Here is a 20,706-nt window from a genome sequence, read left to right as displayed (position 1 = left end):
GATAATTTGTGCAATAAAAATCAAACATTTTTAATATTAGCTCATTTTAGCTTAATAATGGCTAAAATGTTAGCCGGGTGGTGCATCCACTAGAAAGGTCCTGGGGAGAACACTGATATATATTAAATGGATATTAAATACACATTATTTTTTTTCTTTTAAATCCATATAATATATGTCTATTTATTTATCTATCTATATTTATTTATATGTATAAAATGGATTTAAAAGAAAAAAAAATATGTGTCTTTAATATCCATTTAAATGTAAAAACTAAATGTACCAGTAAACACACTGGCCTAGATTACAAGTGGTGAGATATCCGTATTACGGCCCTGCGCTACAAATAGGGCACAATCTGGTATTACAAGTGAATGGTAAAATAATTTTAGCAGAGAATGTAAGCACGGCCGACATTTTGTAGTGCACCCTTTACTTTCGATGGATAGCACAGCCGAACTAACATCGCTCATATTACAAGTGATGAGTTAGCATTGAAGAAGTTAGCATGCCTGGAGACCTGAATTAAAGTCTTAGGGCTAAAATAAAATTAGATAAAAACACATGTAAAACATAAAAATAAAGTATTTCACGTATATAAAAGTGTTTTAACAGTGATTTAAAGGAATATCGTATATCACAAGGTGTTGGACAGGGAAGGGTCAAAGGTTATACCTATATATATATAAATATATATGTGTGTGTGTGTGTGTGTGTGTGTGTGTGTGTGTGTGTGTGTGGAAAATAGCCCTGTAGTTTACTATGAATGAAAGTCCATGTATCCGTGCATGTTAGCAAAAGGGAGAGAGCCTTCCATGGGTCATAAAGAAGGGTTCTCCTTTGATAAAGAGAAGGGCAATACTACCTTTGAAAAGTGTAACAACTAGTTTCGCTTATACTAACAGCACAGACTTGCGGACTATTCTCAGAGGGATCTTTATGACCCATGGAAGACACAAAGAGATGCTCCATTTCTGATAACACAGAATTTCAGTCCTTAACAGTGCTAATTCCTCATATTGTCTTTGAGTTTAATCTATGTGAGTGCGGTTTCTTTTGGGGGCAGTTGCTTTTACCATATTAAAATGTTTCTACTCTGTGTAAGACTCTGTGCCAGACATTGGGAGACTTGGGGACCGAATTATCAAGCTCGGAATGGAGCTTGATGCCCCTGTTTCCGTGCGAGCCTTCAGGCTCGCAGAAACAGCAGTTATGAAGCAGCGGTCTAGAGACCGCTGCTCCATAACTTGTCCACTGCCTCTGAGGCTGCAGACATCAATACGCCTGATCCTATACGATCAGGCTGATTGACACCCTCTGCTAGCAGCCGTTTGGCCGCAAATCTGCAGGGGGCGGTACAAGAACTGCTTGTGCAATGATAAATGCTGCTACATCGTATCATGTCCGCTCGCACTGTCATAAATCAGCCCCTTGGTGTCATCTGGCAGTAGAGGGATTGGAAATAAATACTTGCATTGGGATCCCACTGACAATATACATATATTTTTATATAAATATGATTTCATATACTATACTGTTCTGAGCTTGCTGTATTGTAACTATTTGGGATTAACAGCGCCTGTGTTTCTTTCTTTTCCATATATATATATATATATATATATATATATAAATATATATATATATATATATATACACACTGTATAATCATTTAACAGGGTTAAAATAGTAATAGTAATAGTTCTTATGATGGTAAGCTTTGGAGGATCCAAGTAATTCCACCCTGTATCTCCAGGAGGGACACTTTTTCTTCTTTTTTAGCGCACATTTTGGCTTAGCACACCTTTGGTTTACCGGTTGAACGAAAGCCAAACCTGAGTATATTAATTGAGGTATTTAGTGTGGCTGCGCTTTCTGACCTCCAGGTGTTAACACGTCTGAGGTTTCTGCTAAAGCACTAACATTTTACTTACAAATTGTGATATTAGAGCACTATAGTGCTACCATTTTTAAACTCCACTTGTAATCTAGGCCATTGTAATTACAAAACATTTTTGTTGTTTTGCTATTGATTAACATCAACCAAATCTAAGGCCTAGATTTAGAGTTTGGCGGTAGCCATGAAAACCAGCGTTAGAGGCTCCTAACGCTGGTTTTAGGCTACCGCCGGTATTTGGAGTCATTCAAAAAAGGGTCTAACGCTCACTTTTCAGCCGCGACTTTTCCATACCGCAGATCCCCTTACGTAAATTGCGTATCCTATCTTTCCAATGGGATCTTTCTAACTCCGGTATTTAGAGTCGTGGCTGAAGTGAGCGTTAGAATTCTAACGACAAAACTCCAGCCGCAGAAAAAAGTCAGGAGTTAAGAGCTTTTTGGGCTAACGCCGGTTCATAAAGCTCTTAACTACTGTACTCTAAAGTACACTAACACCCATAAACTACCTATGTACCCCTAAACCGAGGTCCCCCCACATCGCCGCCACTCGATTACATTTTTTTAACCCCTAATCTGCCGACCGCCACCTACGTTATACTTATGTACCCCTAATCTGCTGCCCCTAACACCGCCGACCCCTGTATTATATTTATTAACCCCTAATCTGCCCCCCTCAACGTCGCCTCCACCTGCCTACACTTATTAACCCCTAATCTGCCGAGCGGACCGCACCGCTACTATAATAAAGTTATTAACCCCTAATCCGCCTCACTAACCCTATAATAAATTGTATTAACCCCTAATCTGCCCTCCCTAACATCGCCGACACCTAACTTCAATTATTAACCCCTAATCTGCCGACCGGAGCTCACCGCTATTCTAATAAATGTATTAACCCCTAAAGCTAAGTCTAACCCTAACACTAACACCCCCCTAAATTAAATATAATTTTAATCTAACGAAATTAATTAACTCTTATTAAATAAATTATTCCTATTTAAAGCTAAATACTTACCTGTAAAATATAGCTACTAAATATAGCTAATATAGCTACAATATAAATTATAATTACATTGTAGCTATTTTACAATTAATATTTATTTTACAGGCAACTTTGTAATTATTTTAACCATGTACAATAGCTATTAAATAGTTAAGAACTATTTAATAGTTACCTAGTTAAAATAATAACAAAATTACCTGTAAAATAAATCCAAACCTAACTTATAATTAAACCTAACACTACACTATCATTAAATTAATTAAATACAATATCTACAATTATCTACAATTAAACCTAACACTACACTATCAATACATTAATTAAATACAATATCTACAAATAACTACAATGAAATAAACTAAAGTACAAAAAATAAAAAAGAACTAAGTTACAAAAAATAAAAAAATATTTACAAACATAAGAAAAATCTTACAACAATTTTAAATTAATTACACCTACTCTAAGCCCCCTAATAAAATAACAAAGCCCCCCAAAATAAAAAAATGCCCTACCCTATTCTAAATTACTAAAGTTCAAAGCTCTTTTACCTTACCAGCCCTGAACAGGGCCCTTTGCGGGGCATGCCCCAAGAAGTTCAGCTCTTTTGCCTGTAAAAAAAATACAATACCCCCCCCAACATTACAACCCACCACCCACATACCCCTAATCTAACCCAAACCCCCCTTAAATAAACCTAACACTAAGCCCCTGAAGATCATCCTACCTTGTCTTCACCATACCAGGTTCACCGATCGGTCCTGGCTCCAAAATCTTCATCCAACCCAAGCGGGGGCTGGCGATCCATCATCCGGTGGCTGAAGAGGTCCAGAAGAGGCTCCAAAGTCTTCATCCTATCCGGGAAGAAGAGTAGATCTGGACCGGCAACCATCATCTTCCAAGCGGCATCTTCTATCTTCATCCGATGAGGACCGGCTCCATCCTGAAGACCTCCACCGCGGACCCATCTTCATCCGGCGACGTCCAACTGAAGAATGACGGTTCCTTTAAGGGACGTCATCCAAGATGGCGTCCCTCGAATTCCGATTGGCTGATAGGATTCTATCAGCCAATCGGAATTAAGGTAGGAATATTCTGATTGCCTGATGGAATCAGCCAATCAGAATCAAGTTCAATCCGATTGGCTGATCCAATCAGCCAATCAGATTGAGCTCGCATTCTATTGGCTATTCCGATCAGCCAATAGAATGCGAGCTCAATCTGATTGGCTGATTGGATCAGCCAATCGGATTGATCTTGATTCTGATTGGCTGATTCCATCAGCCAATCAGAATATTCCTACCTTAATTCCGATTGGCTGATAGAATCCTATCAGCCAATTGGAATTCGAGGGACGCCATCTTGGATGACGTCCCTTAAAGGAACCGTCATTCTTCAGTTGGACGTCGCCGGATGAAGATGGGTCCGCGGTGGAGGTCTTCAGGATGGAGCCGGTCCTCATCGGATGAAGATAGAAGATGCCGCTTGGAAGATGATGGTTGCCGGTCCGGATCTACTCTTCTTCCCGGATAGGATGAAGACTTTGGAGCCTCTTCTGGACCTCTTCAGACACCGGATGATGGATCGCCAGCCTCCGCTTGGGTTGGATGAAGATTTTGGAGCCAGGACCGATCGGTGAACCTGGTATGGTGAAGACAAGGTAGGATGATCTTCAGGGGCTTAGTGTTAGGTTTATTTAAGGGAGGTTTGGGTTAGATTAGGGGTATGTGGGTGGTGGGTTGTAATGTTGGGGGGGGGGTATTGTATGTTTTTTTTTACAGGCAAAAGAGCTGAACTTCTTGGGGCATGCCCCGCAAAGGGTCCTGTTCATGGCTGGTAAGGTAAAAGAGCTTTGAACTTTAGTAATTTAGAATAGGGTAGGGCATTTTTTATTTTGGGGGTCTTTGTTATTTTATTAGGGGGCTTAGAGTAGGTGTAATTAGTTTAAAATTGTTGTAATATTTTTCTTATGTTTGTAAATATTTTTTTATTTTTTGTAACTTAGTTCTTTTTTATTTTTTGTACTTTAGTTAGTTTATTTCATTGTAGTTATTTGTACATATTGTATTTAATTAATTTATTGATAGTGTAGTGTTAGGTTTAATTGTAGGTAATTGTAGGTATTTTATTTAATTAATTTAATGATAGTATAGTGTTAGGTTTAATTGTAACTTAGGTTAGGATTTATTTTACAGGTAATTTTGTAATTATTTTAACTATTTTAGCTATTAAATAGTTCTTAACTATTTAATAGCTATTGTACCTGGTTAAAATAAATACAAAGTTACCTGTAAAATAAATATTAACCCTAAAATAGCTACAATATAATTATAATTTATATTGTAGCTATATTAGGATTTATTTTACAGGTAAGTATTTAGATTTAAATAGGAATAATTTATTTAATAAGAGTTAATTTATTTCGTTAGATTTAAATTATATTTAAGTTAGGGGGGTGTTAGTGTTAGGGTTAGACTTAGCTTTAGGGGTTAATACATTTATTAGAATAGCGGTGAGTTCCAGTCGGCAGATTAGGGGTTAATGTTTGAAGTTAGGTGTCGGCGATGTTAGGTAGGGCAGATTAGGGGTTAATACTATTTATTATAGGGTTAGTGAGGCGGATTAGGGGTTAATAACTTTATTATGATAGCGGTGCGGTCCGCTCGGCAGATTAGGGGTTAATAAGTGTAGGCAGGTGGAGGCGACGTTGTGGGGGGCAGATTAGGGGTTAATAAATATAATATAGGGGTCGGCGGTGTTAGGGGCAGCAGATTAGGGGTACATAAGGATAATGTAAGTAGCGGCGGTTTATGGAGCGGCAGATTAGGGGTTAAAAATAATATGCAGGGGTCAGCGATAGCGGGGGCGGCAGAATAGGGGTTAATAAGTGTAAGGTTAGGGGTGTTTAGACTCGGGGTACATGTTAGGGTGTTAGGTGCAGACGTAGGAAGTGTTTCCCCATAGCAAACAATTGGGCTGCGTTAGGAGCTGAACGCGGCTTTTTTGCAGGTGTTAGGTTTTTTTCAGCCCAAACAGCCCCATTGTTTCCTATGGGGGAATCGTGCACGAGCACGTTTTTGAGGCTGGCCGCATCCGTAAGCAACTCTGGTATCGAGAGTTGCAGTTGCGTTAAAAATGCTCTACGCTCCTTTTTTGGAGCCTAACGCAGCCATTCTGTGGACTCTCAATACCAGAGTTATTTTAAAGATGCGGCCAGAAAAAAGCCAGCGTTAGCTACGCGGGTCGTTACCGACAAAACTCTAAATCTAGCCGTAAATATTTTTAAATCAAATTAATTTCTTATTTCCTGTAAATGGTTTTTTTATTAGCCAAACTCCACCTTGCCTTATTTGAGGCTTGAGTCTGCAGACAATGCTAGCCATGATCCTTATGGTAGTGTAAAATGCATTTTTTGCAGTTGTTATCAGGTAAAACCAACTAGGGAAAGTAATATAGCATGGGTTCATTTCCAGTTCTGAGAATAAGAAAATCCTTACTTTTCAGAGCTAAATTACATGTAAAGGGGACAAAATAAATATGTTTTACCAGAAACTAAACATAAACTAAACATTATACAAGAAAATCTCAATGTTTTTATTGTTACTTTATTTTTATTTTTTTAAGACAATCCCAGTTTGGACATACATTCTCACAAGGGTTTGCAAAGATCTAAATGAATGGTGAATTTTTATGTACATGGAACTCCTCAAAATGTCACAATAATAGAAAGAATCATAATAACAGGTTGGTATGTAAACTTGTCTGTCTGGTTCCAATAGTGAATAATTTAGATGCATTGAATACAAGCACTGGCTAATGATGTAACTGTATGAAAATATTGTATGATATATTTAAAAACAAATACTAATAATGTGGCCCTGCCTCAGATGATATGTAACAGAATAATTTACTATATATTTTGCAACCATGAAAGAATATGGCATACCTTTCCTATAGCTGCTATTGATTGCTGTACTGGATGCTGGGAACTCTGGTTCTTATAATGTATAAAGCCATATTGTAATTTCATTAGCTTCTGTATCAATATTATTATTAGTGCTTATTTTAAGTATGCAATAGTTTTTAATTATGTGCAATATAATTAGTTAAATAGTTCAAAATGTGCATTAATTTTACTTATCATCGTCATTGTCAGCACTGCGGAATCTGTTGGCGCTCTACAAATACCTGATAATAATAATAATTGTCAATTATTGCATACCTTATATAAGTTGGATACAGCTCAGCATTCACCAAACAAACCATTTCATAAGAAAGAGTGATTCCCATTCTGCTCACACATGATAATGTTACTCTAAGCCAATTTAGTCCTGGAAATACAGAGTAATATTGAACTGAGCCTTTATTTTCATGTAATTGCATTTTTCTTAATATGGTAGGCATTTATATTGAAACTTTGAATCAAATCTCCATTTTCAATAACAACCTCAGTAAGATAAGGCTAGCCTAGGGAAGAAATTTTTGTTATAGAGAGCACTGAACCCTTTCTTTGGTTACATTGGAAATTAATGTACAAAGATGATGGAGTTAGAAAGTAATTTTTTTTTAATATGTAGAAATGGAAAATAGCATACTCTTTCTGCTATCTTCACCTCAATTTAGTTCTTGACAATCTTAAGCTCATTAAAATAAATATATACATTTTAAAATAACAATTATATTTTGTGTGGCTTCTGGCTTGCAGCAGTAGCCCTATCTGCTACTTTAACTTTAAGTTTAAAGGGACATGAAACCCAACATTTTTCTATCATGATTCAGATAGAGCATGCAATTTTGACAATACTTATACATTTGATTATATTATCAAATGTACTTTGTTCTCTTGGTATCATTTGTTTAACCCCTGAGACATTTTCACCCCTATGCTGAACTATTTTGTAGTTTTTATATTCTGGTTGCACTTAATCCCCACTGTAGGCCATTTTTAAGTATTATGTATTGTTTTTTCAGCAGACCCAACAGATTAAAACTATAATGTTATTTTACAAATACAGGGAGTGCAGAATTATTAGGCAAGTTGTATTTTTGAGGATTAATTTTATTATTGAACAACAACCATGTTCTCAATGAACCCAAAAAACTAATTAATATCAAAGCTGAATAGTTTTGGAAGTAGTTTTTAGTTTGTTTTTAGTTATAGCTATTTTAGGGGGATATCTGTGTGTGCAGGTGACTATTACTGTGCATAATTATTAGGCAACTTAACAAAAAACAAATATATACCCATTTCAATTATTTATTTTTACCAGTGAAACCAATATAACATCTCAACATTCACAAATATACATTTCTGACATTCAAAAACAAAACAAAACAAATCAGTGACCAATATAGCCACCTTTCTTTGCAAGGACACTCAAAAGCCTGCCATCCATGGATTCTGTCAGTGTTTTGATCTGTTCACCATCAACATTGCGTGCAGCAGCAACCACAGCCTCCCAGACACTGTTCAGAGAGGTGTACTGTTTTCCCTCCTTGTAAATCTCCCATTTGATGATGGACCACAGGTTCTCAATGGGGTTCAGATCAGGGGAACAAGGAGGCCATGTCATTAGATTTTCTTCTTTTATACCCTTTCTTGCCAGCCACGCTGTGGAGTACTTGGACGCGTGTGATGGAGCATTGTCCTGCATGAAAATCATGTTTTTCTTGAAGGATGCAGACTTCTTCCTGTACCACTGCTTGAAGAAGGTGTCTTCCAGAAACTGGCAGTAGGACTGGGAGTTGGGCTTGACTCCATCCTCAACCCGAAAAGGCCCCACAAGCTCATCTTTGATGATACCAGCCCAAACCAGTACTCCACCTCCACCTTGCTGGCGTCTGAGTCGGACTGGAGCTCTCTGCCCTTTACCAATACAGCCACGGGCCCATCCATCTGGCCCATCAAGACTCACTCTCATTTCATCAGTCCATAAAACCTTAGAAAAATCAGTCTTGAGATATTTCTTGGCCCAGTCTTGACGTTTCAGCTTGTGTGTCTTGTTCAGTGGTGGTCGTCTTTCAGCCTTTCTTACCTTGGCCATGTCTCTGAGTATTGCACACCTTGTGCTTTTGGGCACTCCAGTGATGTTGCAGCTCTGAAATATGGCCAAACTGGTGGCAAGTGGCATCTTGGCAGCTGCACGCTTGACTTTTCTCAGTTCATGGGCAGTTATTTTGCGCCTTGGTTTTTCCACACGCTTCTTGCGACCCTGTTGACTATTTTGAATGAAACGCTTGATTGTTCGATGATCACGCTTCAGAAGCTTTGCAATTTTAAGAGTGCTGCATCCCTCTGCAAGATATCTCACTATTTTTGACTTTTCTGAGCCTGTCAAGTCCTTCTTTTGACCCATTTTGCCAAAGGAAAGGAAGTTGCCTAATAATTATGCACACCTGATATAGGGTGTTGATGTCTTTAGACCACACCCCTTCTCATTACAGAGATGCACATCACCTAATATGCTTAATTGGTAGTAGGCTTTCGAGCCTATACAGCTTGGAGTAAGACAACATGCATAAAGAGGATGATGTGGTCAAAATACTCATTTGCCTAATAATTCTGCACTTCCTGTATATCATGACATGTTAGAACTGTGCAACAAAATTTGTGAAAAAATGAGTATTTTTATTTTTATAAAAATTTAAATAAATAAGGTTGAAAACAATAGTGTGTGTGTACTGTTTTTTTTTCTTTTCATAACTCTATATTCAAAAGGAAGAAGGGGGTATCCTTATATAAATAAGGGCCTTTTGGTATAGTTATGTAACTTTGATCTGCATGTATGGACTATTACCAAAATGATCACCTGGATAGTAAAACATATTTAGGGGCATTATCTTAAAGTGCATGTAGACTCACGGGCATCTCTCATCCTCATATTGTGTATCACAAAAAACAAAGGGTAGTTTAATTCATAGTTTTTTTCTAATCTCACCTAAATTCATAATATAAAGTTATTTAACGATAATTCTCTTACTTGCTTCCTCTGCCCGCCATTTTGTCCCTCATTTCTCTGGTGATTAACAGTTCCGTAAACTAATAATCTTCCCCCCCCCCCCCGGGGCGTTCAACCCCTTTTTTTAAACGTCACATGATGTAACTGCGCATGCGTTCCCATTCAGAAGACAGATTCAGTAGCAATGCGCATCCACGACTTGCGCATGCGCTAAACATTTCCTCACTCATTAGCATGTTGAGATCATCAATTCTATTTTGCTTTCGCTTGTTGGCAAAGTATTCAATGAATGGAAACATTCATTGAATACTCTGTTGCTTTTGTTAGATACGGCAAAAACACCCATGCGCAATGTAAATCACGGTGCCAATAGTGATTCAGAATGGATCAGCGCATGCATGCGCATATTATCCAGAAATGTTTAAACGCATGTGCAAATAGAGTAGTGATCGCGAACGCATTGCAGAACTACTTAATAGAGCGGGCAGGACTGCTCTATACGCAATGCAGTAGGAAAACAGTAAGTACAGGATGGGAGGAGTTTGAGAGAAAAACTGAGCTAAGTTCCAATGTAAAATATAATATGAAATAATGTTATGAAAAATAATATTGCGGTTTAACTAAAGAGTTGTTTAGGAATTGGTAGGGATGAAGAAATAGTATAAAATTTGCATTCACTTTAAAGAGGGAATTCTGGGCTTTAAAAGAAGGTGCCATAGTGGTATCTGGGACTTTTTGTTTGACTGTTATAAGTGCTTAGAGACTAGAGTTGCCACCTTGGCCATGTTTTCCTGGACATTATGAGTTACACATGCTGCAGGGTGTGCAGAGGGTAACAGGAATTGCACCCCTGGACAGCATATGAATAGTTATCCTAGACAGCACTATTCATGTTGCTCCCTGCATACCCTGCAGGGAGCAACATGATAATCCGACATCCACAAAAGAAATTTTTTTTTTGCAATGGGGGCTTGTTTATGTTGAATGCGGACTTGATTATCACTAACCATATATGTCTGGGTGATAGCTCCAGCAATATATCTTCACGGTGATCGTTCAAGTATACTCATATCACTATGATTATTACTACTGTTTATGTATAGATGTATACATTTCGATTATACATATTTTGGTACTGTACACCTAAATTATTACTATTGTGTATTATCTATGTATGGACATATAACTATGATATACTTGCATGGGCTGATTAATATATTTGTGTATTATTTGTTACTAATTTTCATATTGTTATTAACCTTTTATTTTTTTATGTGTATAACCAACAATATGGTTGTTTATTTTTTGTTACTATGGTAGCCAAGGAAAATGAGGCTTTAACCCACAGAAGGTTCTCATTAACTAATTAATCAATTAACCTATCAGAGGGGGAGCCACCCTTCAAAGCCATTTAGAGGCTGAGAAATGTGTTGCTTTTAATAAAGACTTTGTTTTTACTATACACTTGTGACCTGTTTGGTAGGGGAGATCAATCTGCTGGGCGGCTGAGAAGTTCCAGTCTGTCTGTATTGCACCTGGAGGTGCTCTACATTTTGTAAGTTCAACCATATCTTTCAATTCACTTTTACCGTACAATTATATTTTGTGTGGCTTCTGGCTTGCAGCAGTAGCGCTATCTGCTACTTTAACTTTATTTAAGTTTAAAGGGACATGAAACCCAACATTTTTCTATCATGATTCAGATAGAGCATGCAATTTTAACAATACTTATACATTTGATTATATTATCAAATGTACTTTGTTCTCTTGGTATTGTTTGTTTAACCCCTTAACTCCTGAGACATTTCCACCCCTATGCTGAACTATTTTGTAGTTTTTATATTCTGGTTGCACTTAATCCCCATTGTAGGCCATTTTTAAGTGGGAAACCCACATTTATTATATATTGTTTTTTTCAGCAGACCCAACAGATTCAAACTATAATGTTATTTTACAAATATATCATGACATGTGAGAACTGTGCAACAAAATGTGTGAAAAAATTAGTATTTTTATTTTTATAAAAATTTTAATAAATAAGGTTGAAAACAATAATGTGTGTGTGTGTGTGTTTTTTTTTCTTTTCTTAACTCTATATTCAAAAGGAAGAAGGGGGTATCCTTATATAAATAAGGGCCTTTTGGTATAGTTATGTAACTTTGATCTGCATGTATGGGCTTCCATAAGCCTCTATGCAAATAAATGTACAGTTATTCACTCTAGGTGATCACTATTACCAAAATGATCACCTGGATAGTAAAACGTATTTAGGGGCATTATCTTAAAGTGCATGTAAACTCACGGGTATCTCTCATCCTCATATTGTGTATCACAAAAAACAAAGGGTAGTTTAATTCATCGTTTTTTTCTAATCTCACCTAAATTCATAATATAAAGTTATTTAACGATAATTCTCTTACTTGCTTCCTCTGCCCGCCATTTTGTCCCTCATTTCTCTGGTGATTGACAGTTCCGTAAACTAATAATCTTTCCCCCCGGGGTGTTCAACCCCTTTTTTTAAACGTCACACGATGTCACTGCGCATGCGTTCCCATTCAGAAGACAGATTCAGAAGCAACGCTCTTCCACAACTTGCGCATGCGCTAAACATTTCCTCACTCATTAGCATGTTGAGATCGTCAATTCTATTTTGCTCTATACGCAATGCAGTAGGAATACAGGAAGTACAGGATGGGAGGAGTTTGAGAGAAAAACGTAGCTAAGTTCCAATGTAAAATATAATATGAAATAATTGATTTTTATGAAAAATAATATTGTGGTTTAACTAAAGAGTTGTTTAGGAATTGGTAGGGATGAAGAAATAGTATAAAATTTGCATTCACTTTAAAGAGGGAATTCTGGGCTTTAAAAGAAGGTGCCATAGTGGTACCTGGGACTTTTTGTTTGACTGTTATAAGTGCTTAGAGACTAGAGTTGCCACCTTGGCCATGTTTTCCTGGACACTATGAGTTACACATGCTGCAGGGTATGCAGAGGGTAACAGGAATTGCACCCCTGGACAGCATATGAATAGTTATCCTAGACAGCACTATTCATGTTGCTCCCTGCATACCCTGCAGCATGTGTAACTCATAAGTGTCCAGGAAAACATGGCTGAGGTGGCAACCCTACTAGACACCCCTTATTAAACAAAAAATAAATTTTTAATAAACAAGGTTGTAAACAAAAGTGTTTTTTTTTTCTTTTTTCTAATGTTAACACCAATGAGAGCATGAGGCCCATTTATCAAGCTCCACATGGAGCTTGAGGGCCTGTGTTTCTGGCGAGTCTTCAGACTCGCCAGAAACACAAGTTATGGAGCAGCAGTCTAAAGACCGCTGCTCCATAACCCTGCCCGTCTGCTCTGATGAGGCGGACAAGAATCGCCACAATACAACCCGATCGAGTACGATCGGGTTGATTGACACCTCCCTGCTGGCGGCCCATTGGCCACGAGTCTGCAGGGGGCGGCATTGCACCACCAGCTCTTGTGAGCTGCTGGTGCAATGCTGAATATGGAGAGCGTATTGCTCTCCGCATTCAGCGATGTCTGTCGGACATGATCCGCACTGTCGGATCAGGTCCGACAGACATATGATAATTCGGCCTCCATGTCTTTAGCCTTAAACAATATACTATCTTTTTTTTTTTTTTGGTTGCTGCCCATACACTGTGTAGTTCATCTAGTGAGGAATATGACATTATGTAGGAAGAGCCACTATCAGCTATGCGGCGATTTCGTCTCCATTGAGATACTTCCCCTTTGAGGCTGTGATTGGTGGTTTGTCCACACACCCACTGTGAGGGATGAGGAAGCACTGTGTTTCAATGGCGGTGTTATCGCTGAATACTGTTACTGGCTATTTCAGGATCCACAAGTACGTTTAACACACACAGATCTTCCAAATAGTTTTTTTAGCCAACGTTGGGCATTATGGATTAGAGAAATTGGATAAAGACTTTGCACACGATAATCCGACATCCACAAAAGAAACTTTTTTTGTGCAATGGGGGCTTGTTTATGTTGAATGCGGACTTGATTATCATTAACCATATATGTCTGGGTGATAGCTCCAGCAATATATCTTCAAGGTGTTCGTTCAAGTATACTCATATCACTATGATTATTACTACTGTTTATGTATAGATTATTATGTATACATTTCGATGTATTATGTATACATTTCGATTACACATATTTTGGTACTGTACACCTAAATTATTACTATTGTCTATTATCTATCGCCTAGATTTAGAGTTCTGCGTTAGCCATCCAAACCAGTGTTAGGGGGTCCTAACGCTGGTTTTGGTCGCCCGCTGGTATTTAGAGTCAGTCAGGAAAGGGTCTAACGCTCACTTTCCAGCCGCGACTTTTCCATACCGCAGATCCCCCTACGCCAATTGCGTAGCCTATCTTTTCAATAGGATCTTTCTAACGCCGGTATTTAGAGTCTTGGCTGAAGTGAGCGTTAGAAATCTAACGACAAGACTCCAGCCGCAGAGAAAAGTCAGGAGTTAAGAGCTTTCTGGGCTAATGCCGGTTCATAAACCTCTTAACTACTGTGCTCTAAAGTACACTAACACCCATAAACTACCTATGTACCCCTAAACCGAGGCCCCCCCACATTGCCGCCACTCTAATAAAAATTTTTAACCCCTAATCTGCTGACTGCACACCGCCGCAACCTACATTATCCCTATGTACCCCTAATCTGCTGCCCCTAACACCGCCGACCCCTACATAATATTTATTAACCCCTAATCTGCCCCCCCCCAATGTCGCGCTACCTTACCTACAATTATTAACCCCTAATCTGCCGACCGGACCTCACCGCTACTCTAATAAATGTATTAACCCCTAAAGCTAAGTCTAACCCTAACACTAACACCCCCCTAAGTTAAATATAATTTTTATCTAACGAAATAAAATAAATCTTATTAAATAAATTAATCCTATTTAAAGCTAAATACTTACCTGTAAAATAAACCCTAATATAGCTACAATATAACGAATAATTATATTGTAGCTATTTTAGGATTTATATTTATTTTACAGGCAACTTTGTATTTATTTTAACCAGGTACAATAGCTATTAAATAGTTAATAACTATTTAATAGCTACCTACTTAAAATAAATACAAAATTACCTGTAAAATAAATCCTAACCTAAGTTACAAATAAACCTAACACTACACTATCAATAAATTAATTACATACCAATACCTACAAATAAATACAATTAAATAAACTAACTAAAGTACAAAAAATAAAAAAAGAACTAAGTTACAAAAAATAAAAAAATAATTTACAAACATTATAAAAATATTACAACAATTTTAAGCTAATTACACCTACTCTAAGCCCCCTAATAAAATAACAAAGCCCCCAAAATAATAAAATGCCCTACCCTATTCTAAAATAAAAATTGAAAAGCTCTTTTACCTTACCAGCCCTTAAAAGGGCCTTTTGTGGGGCATGCCCCAAAGAATTCTGCTCTTTTGCCTGTAAAAAAAACATACAATACCCCCCAACATTACAACCCACCACCCACATACCCCTAATCTAACCAAAACCCCCCTTAAATAAACATAACACTAAGCCCCTGAAGATCTCCCTACCTTGTCTTCACCATGCCGGGTATCACCGATCCATCCAGAAGAGGGTCCGAAGTCTTCATCCAATCCGGGCGATGTCTTCATCCAAGCAGGGGCTGAAGAGGTCCATCATCCGGCTGAAGTCTTCTATCAAGCGGCATCTTCAATCTTCTTTCTTCCGGCTCCATCTTCATCCCGCCGACGCGGAACATCCATCCTGGCCGACGACTTCCCGACGAATGACGGTTCCTTTAAGGGACGTCATCCAAGATGGCGTCCCTCGAATTCCGATTGGCTGATAGGATTCTATCAGCCAATCGGAATTAAGGTAGGAAAATTCTGATTGGCTGATTGAATCAGCCAATCAGATTCAAGTTCAATCCGATTGGCTGATCCAATCAGCCAATCAGATTGAGCTTGCATTCTATTGGCTGTTCCGATCAGCCAATAGAATGCGCGCTCAATTTGATTAATTTAGACTTAGCTTTAGGGGTTAATACATTTATTAGAGTAGCGGTGAGGTCCGGTCGGCAGATTAGGGGTTAATAATTGTAGGTAGGTAGCGGCGACGTTGGGGGGGGCAGATTAGGGGGTAATAAATATAATATAGGGGTTGACTGTGTTAGGGGCAGCAGATTAGGGGTACATAGGGATAACGTAGGTTGCGGCGGTGTACGGAGCGGCAGATTAGGGGTTAATAATAATATGCAGGGGTCAGCGATAGCGGGGGCGGCAGATTAAGGGTTAATAAGTATAAGGTTAGGGGTGTTTAGACTCGGGGTACATGTTAGGGTGTTAGATGCAGACATAGGAAGTGTTTCCCCATAGGAAACAATGGGGCTGCGTTAGGAGCTGAACGCTGCTTTTTTGCAGGTGTTAGGTTTTTTTTCAGCTCAAACGGCCCCATTGTTTCCTATGGGGGAATCATGCACGAGCACGTTTTTGAAGCTGGCCGCGTCCGTAAGCAACGCTGGTATTGAGAGTTGCAGTGGCGGTAAATTATGCTATACGCTCCATTTCTGGAGCCTAACGCATCCCTTCTGTGAACTCTAAATACCAGCGGTATTTAAAAGGTGCGGGGGGAAAAAAGCACACGTAGCTAACGCACCCCTTTGGCCGCAGAACTCTAAATCTAGGCGTTAGTATGGTCATATCACTATGACATACTTGCATGGGCTGATATTTGTGTATTATTTGTTACTAATTTTCATATTGTTATTAACCTTGTATATTTCTATGCGTATAACCAACAATATGGTTGTTTATTTTTTGTTACTATGGTAGCCAAGGAAAATTAGGCTTTAACCCACAGAAGGTTCTCATTAACTAATTAATCAATTAACCTATCAGAGGGGGAGCCACCCTTCAAATAGCAATTGTATTTTTTTTATATTTTATGTACTAGCCTGAGGAAACAGCCATTTAGAGGCTGAAAAATGCGTTGCTTTTAATAAAGACTTTGTTTTTACTATACACTTGCTGCTCTTGGATATTATTACCCCATACCTTGGGGCTTGGCATGTGACCTGTTTGGTAGTGGAGATCAATCTGCTGGGCAGCTGAGAAGTTCCAGTCTGTCTGTATTGCACCTGGAGGTGCTCTACATTTTTTAAGTTTAACCATATCTTTCAATTCACTTTTACCGTACTGTACTAGGCTATGATGGTTCCTTTTATATTCCTATATAGGTGTTGATTGGGAGTCCTGTGGAACCTTTCTGCTCTGGACTACAGTCTGTTTCCACCCAGTGAGCTGGACCACTGTGAAGTTCCAGCCTGTCCCAATAGCACCATTGGGTGCTTCACGTTTGTGAGTAACCATATGTCATCTTTATTGCTACTTGTGTTGGTGGTACTAGGCCATTGTGGTGCCTCTGTTTGCTTCCTTTTCCTAATGTTTTTAAACAACTGGCAGAGAAGTATCTTTGTCACTGCTTGTTAATATATTGCATTGCTTATAAGAAAGTTAGCTCTGTGATTGTGTGGGGGCAGAGAGCTGCAAGGAGCAGTAACTGTCTCTCTGACACCATGCAGGCAGAGAGAGATGCAGAATGAAAGATTGGTTATCAGAGTGGCTTCTGGGTATCATCACAGATTAAAAACCTTGAATGTTCCTGTTGAGATGAGATTTGGCTGAACATCTTCTACAAAGTGTTTGTTACCTGATGAGATTGAGTTCCTCCTGTGTGTGATGAATGTGATATAAAGACCTGCGAGTGTCACAAGCAACTAACAATTAAAGCATTCACTAATGTATAATTATTGCTTTGTTAAAGGGATAGGAAAGTCAAAATTAAACTTACATGATTCTGATAGAGCATGCCATTTTAAGACTCTTTTAAATTCACTTCTATTTTCAAATGTGGTTGGTTCTCTTAGTATCCCTTGTTAAAAAAATGAATATGCACAAATCATACACTAGTGGGAGCTGCTGCTAATTGGTGCCTGCACACATTTGTCTCTTGTGATTGGCTAACTAGATGTTTTTAGATTCCTGTCAGTAGTGCAATGCTGTCCCTTCAGCAATAGATAGCAAGAGAATGAAGAAAATTTGATAATATAATTAAATTGGAAAGTTGTCTAAAATTGTATGTTCTATCTGAATCATAAAATAAAATTTGGGGGTTTACTATCCCTTTAAGCATAAGTAGGCAATAAAAATGCTCTATTTCATAAATGTTCTCCCTTTCTTCAGTACTAATAGCTACTTTGGTGCTCCCCCTTGTGCAAAACACAGACATATGTAATTGCAGTACCTAATATAACAGTTCTTCTGCAAAACACTTTAGATGTTAGGCAGACAGTGACAGTGGCATTTGAACCTGGGTTACTCAAGAGTAGAGCTTGTCTATCATCCAGAATGAATTAGTCTTGGATGATTTCACTTTACAGAAAGGTGGTGAAAAGATTAAGAAGCCATGTCATGTGACTGCAATTCCTTAAAGTGGGACATGAGAATCAGCATTTTTCTTTCATGATCAAAATAGAGCACACACATTAAAAAAACAAAAAACTTTCCAATTTACTTATATTATCATATTCTGCAGTCTTTTTAAATGCACACTTTCTGAGGCACCAGCTACTACTGAGCATGTGCAAGAGTACACAGTGTATAATTATATGAGTCTGTGATTTACAGGAAGACATTTCAAATTTATAAAAAAACAAAAAATACACTTCTCAATTGAAATTCAGAGTAAGTGCTTTTACATAACCTTTTTACTGTGCATTTTTTATTATGCAATTCTACTGTATTTCACAGTCCTTTAAAGGGACATGAAACCCAAATAATTTCTTTCATGATTTAGAAAGGGCATGCAATTTTAAACAAATTTGCATTTTACTTCTATTATATATTTGCTTAATTCTCTTGATGTCCTTTGTTGAAAAGCATATTTAAATAGGCCCATGAGTTGCTGATTGGTGCTTGCACATAGATAGCTCGTGTTATTGGATCACCCATGTGCATTGCTATTTCTTCAACAAATATCTAAAGAATGAAGTAAATTAGATAATCAAAGTAAATTGTAATGTTGTTCAAAATTGTATTCTCTATCTGAATCATGAAATAAATATTTTGGGTTTCATGTCCCTTGAACTTGTGGCACCGTAAGGGCTCCAAACTGCATTCACGGTTCAATAAATAGTACTTTTTATCTTAATCTCCAGTTCATACTTTTGCCTTACCATCTGGGATGAATGCAGTAATTATACAGGCAAATCCAGCTACTAAACATCCCACAGCCCATGGGTAACGGCGCCCAATTCGATCAACTGTAACTATAATTATAAACGCTGCAGGAAATTCAACCATGGCAGAAATGAAAAAGTCAAGGTAAATGTTGTCACCAGTACTTCCCATGTGCATAATTAATCCCTGGTATAGTACAGCGCATGCAAACCTATAAGCATACAAATGAAGATATAAAAATAGAATTATTATGTAAACTTGATAGGTTAAAGCAAAGCATTGTACTTTATCACAAAACATAAGAGTTTCTATTTTTTTTTATCAATTTTACTTTTATATTTCAGTTTTTAGTTTTTATCAATTTCTATATTTTGCTGTATACATACACTTTTGAGCCCTTCCCAGTCATCTTTAGACATGCAATATAGTTTAATATTTTTGTATATGTTTTATTGTGTTTTGAATACAAATACTTTACATTCCAATGTTCTTCACATATACGAAAATGTTCTTTTTTTATGTATATATACATATAAACACATATAAACCCATAAATACACATTTGAGGCAAAGAAAGGATACATTATTATTATGTGATACATGTATTTGTCATTATTTTAGTACTAACTAGGATTTTATTGTATCACATGAGTAATATAATAACATTGTAATACACAAGTAAAAAACGTATTCCTCCTTTCTTTTAATTTTAGGTTGACTTGTTTTTTTTTTAATAAAAGTTAAAAGACCACTAAATGCAGTAGAATTGCATAATTAAGTGCATAATAAAAAGACAATGCAATATCACCTACACAGAATTTGAAAAAGGTAGTAGATTTTTTTCTGTGAAATTTATTTTTTCTCTCATTTTCTGGCCCCCTGTATTATGTAACAGATGTCAGCCAATCACAGACTAGTATCCATATACCCTGTGAGCTTGTGTACATGCTCAGAAGGATCTTGTTCCCCAGAAAGTATGCATATAAAAAGACTGTGCAAAATTTGATAATGGAAGTAAATTAGAAAGGGTCTTTAAACTGCATGCTCTTTCTGAATTATAAAAGTTTATTTTGACTTGAGTGTCCCTTTAAATATGAATAGTGCATAAATATGATTTTTCATGTTTTCAGCTATTTGACTGCAAAAGGCTCCAATACACACACACACACATATATATATATATATATATATATATATATATATATATATATATATATATATATATATATATATATATACAGTTGTGCTCATAAGTTTACATACCCTGGCAGAATTTATGATTTCTTGGCCATTTTTCAGAGAATATGAATGATAACACAAAATCTTTTCTTTCACTCATGGTTAGTGTTTGGCTGAAGCCATTTTTTATCAACTGTGTTTATTCTTTTTAAATCATAATGACAACAGAAACTACCCAAATGACCCTGATCAAAAGTTTACATACCCTGGTGATTTTGGCCAGATAACATGCATACAAGTTGACACAAAGGGGTCTGAATGGCTATTAAAGGTAACCATCCTCACCTGTGATCTGTTTTCTTGTAATTAGTGTGTGTGTATAAAAGG

General features: G+C 37.4%; 1 protein-coding gene across 1 annotated transcript in view; it reads right to left on the bottom strand.

Moving 5' to 3' along the window:
• The window catches only part of SLC22A2 (solute carrier family 22 member 2), a 106,122-nt gene that overhangs the window by 8,358 nt on the left and 77,058 nt on the right, over positions 1 to 20,706 (bottom strand). The window contains exons 7-8 of the mRNA XM_053709276.1: positions 19,137 to 19,351; positions 7,119 to 7,227 (exon numbers count right to left, since the gene is read on the bottom strand). Of these exons, the coding sequence (XP_053565251.1) occupies positions 7,119 to 7,227; positions 19,137 to 19,351 (324 nt within the window). The remainder of the gene's footprint in view (positions 1 to 7,118; positions 7,228 to 19,136; positions 19,352 to 20,706) is intronic.

This window comes from Bombina bombina, chromosome 4 (assembly GCF_027579735.1).
Source record: "Bombina bombina isolate aBomBom1 chromosome 4, aBomBom1.pri, whole genome shotgun sequence".
NCBI classification, from domain to species: Eukaryota; Metazoa; Chordata; class Amphibia; order Anura; family Bombinatoridae; genus Bombina; species Bombina bombina.
This window is presented reverse-complemented; position numbering and strand designations above follow the sequence as displayed.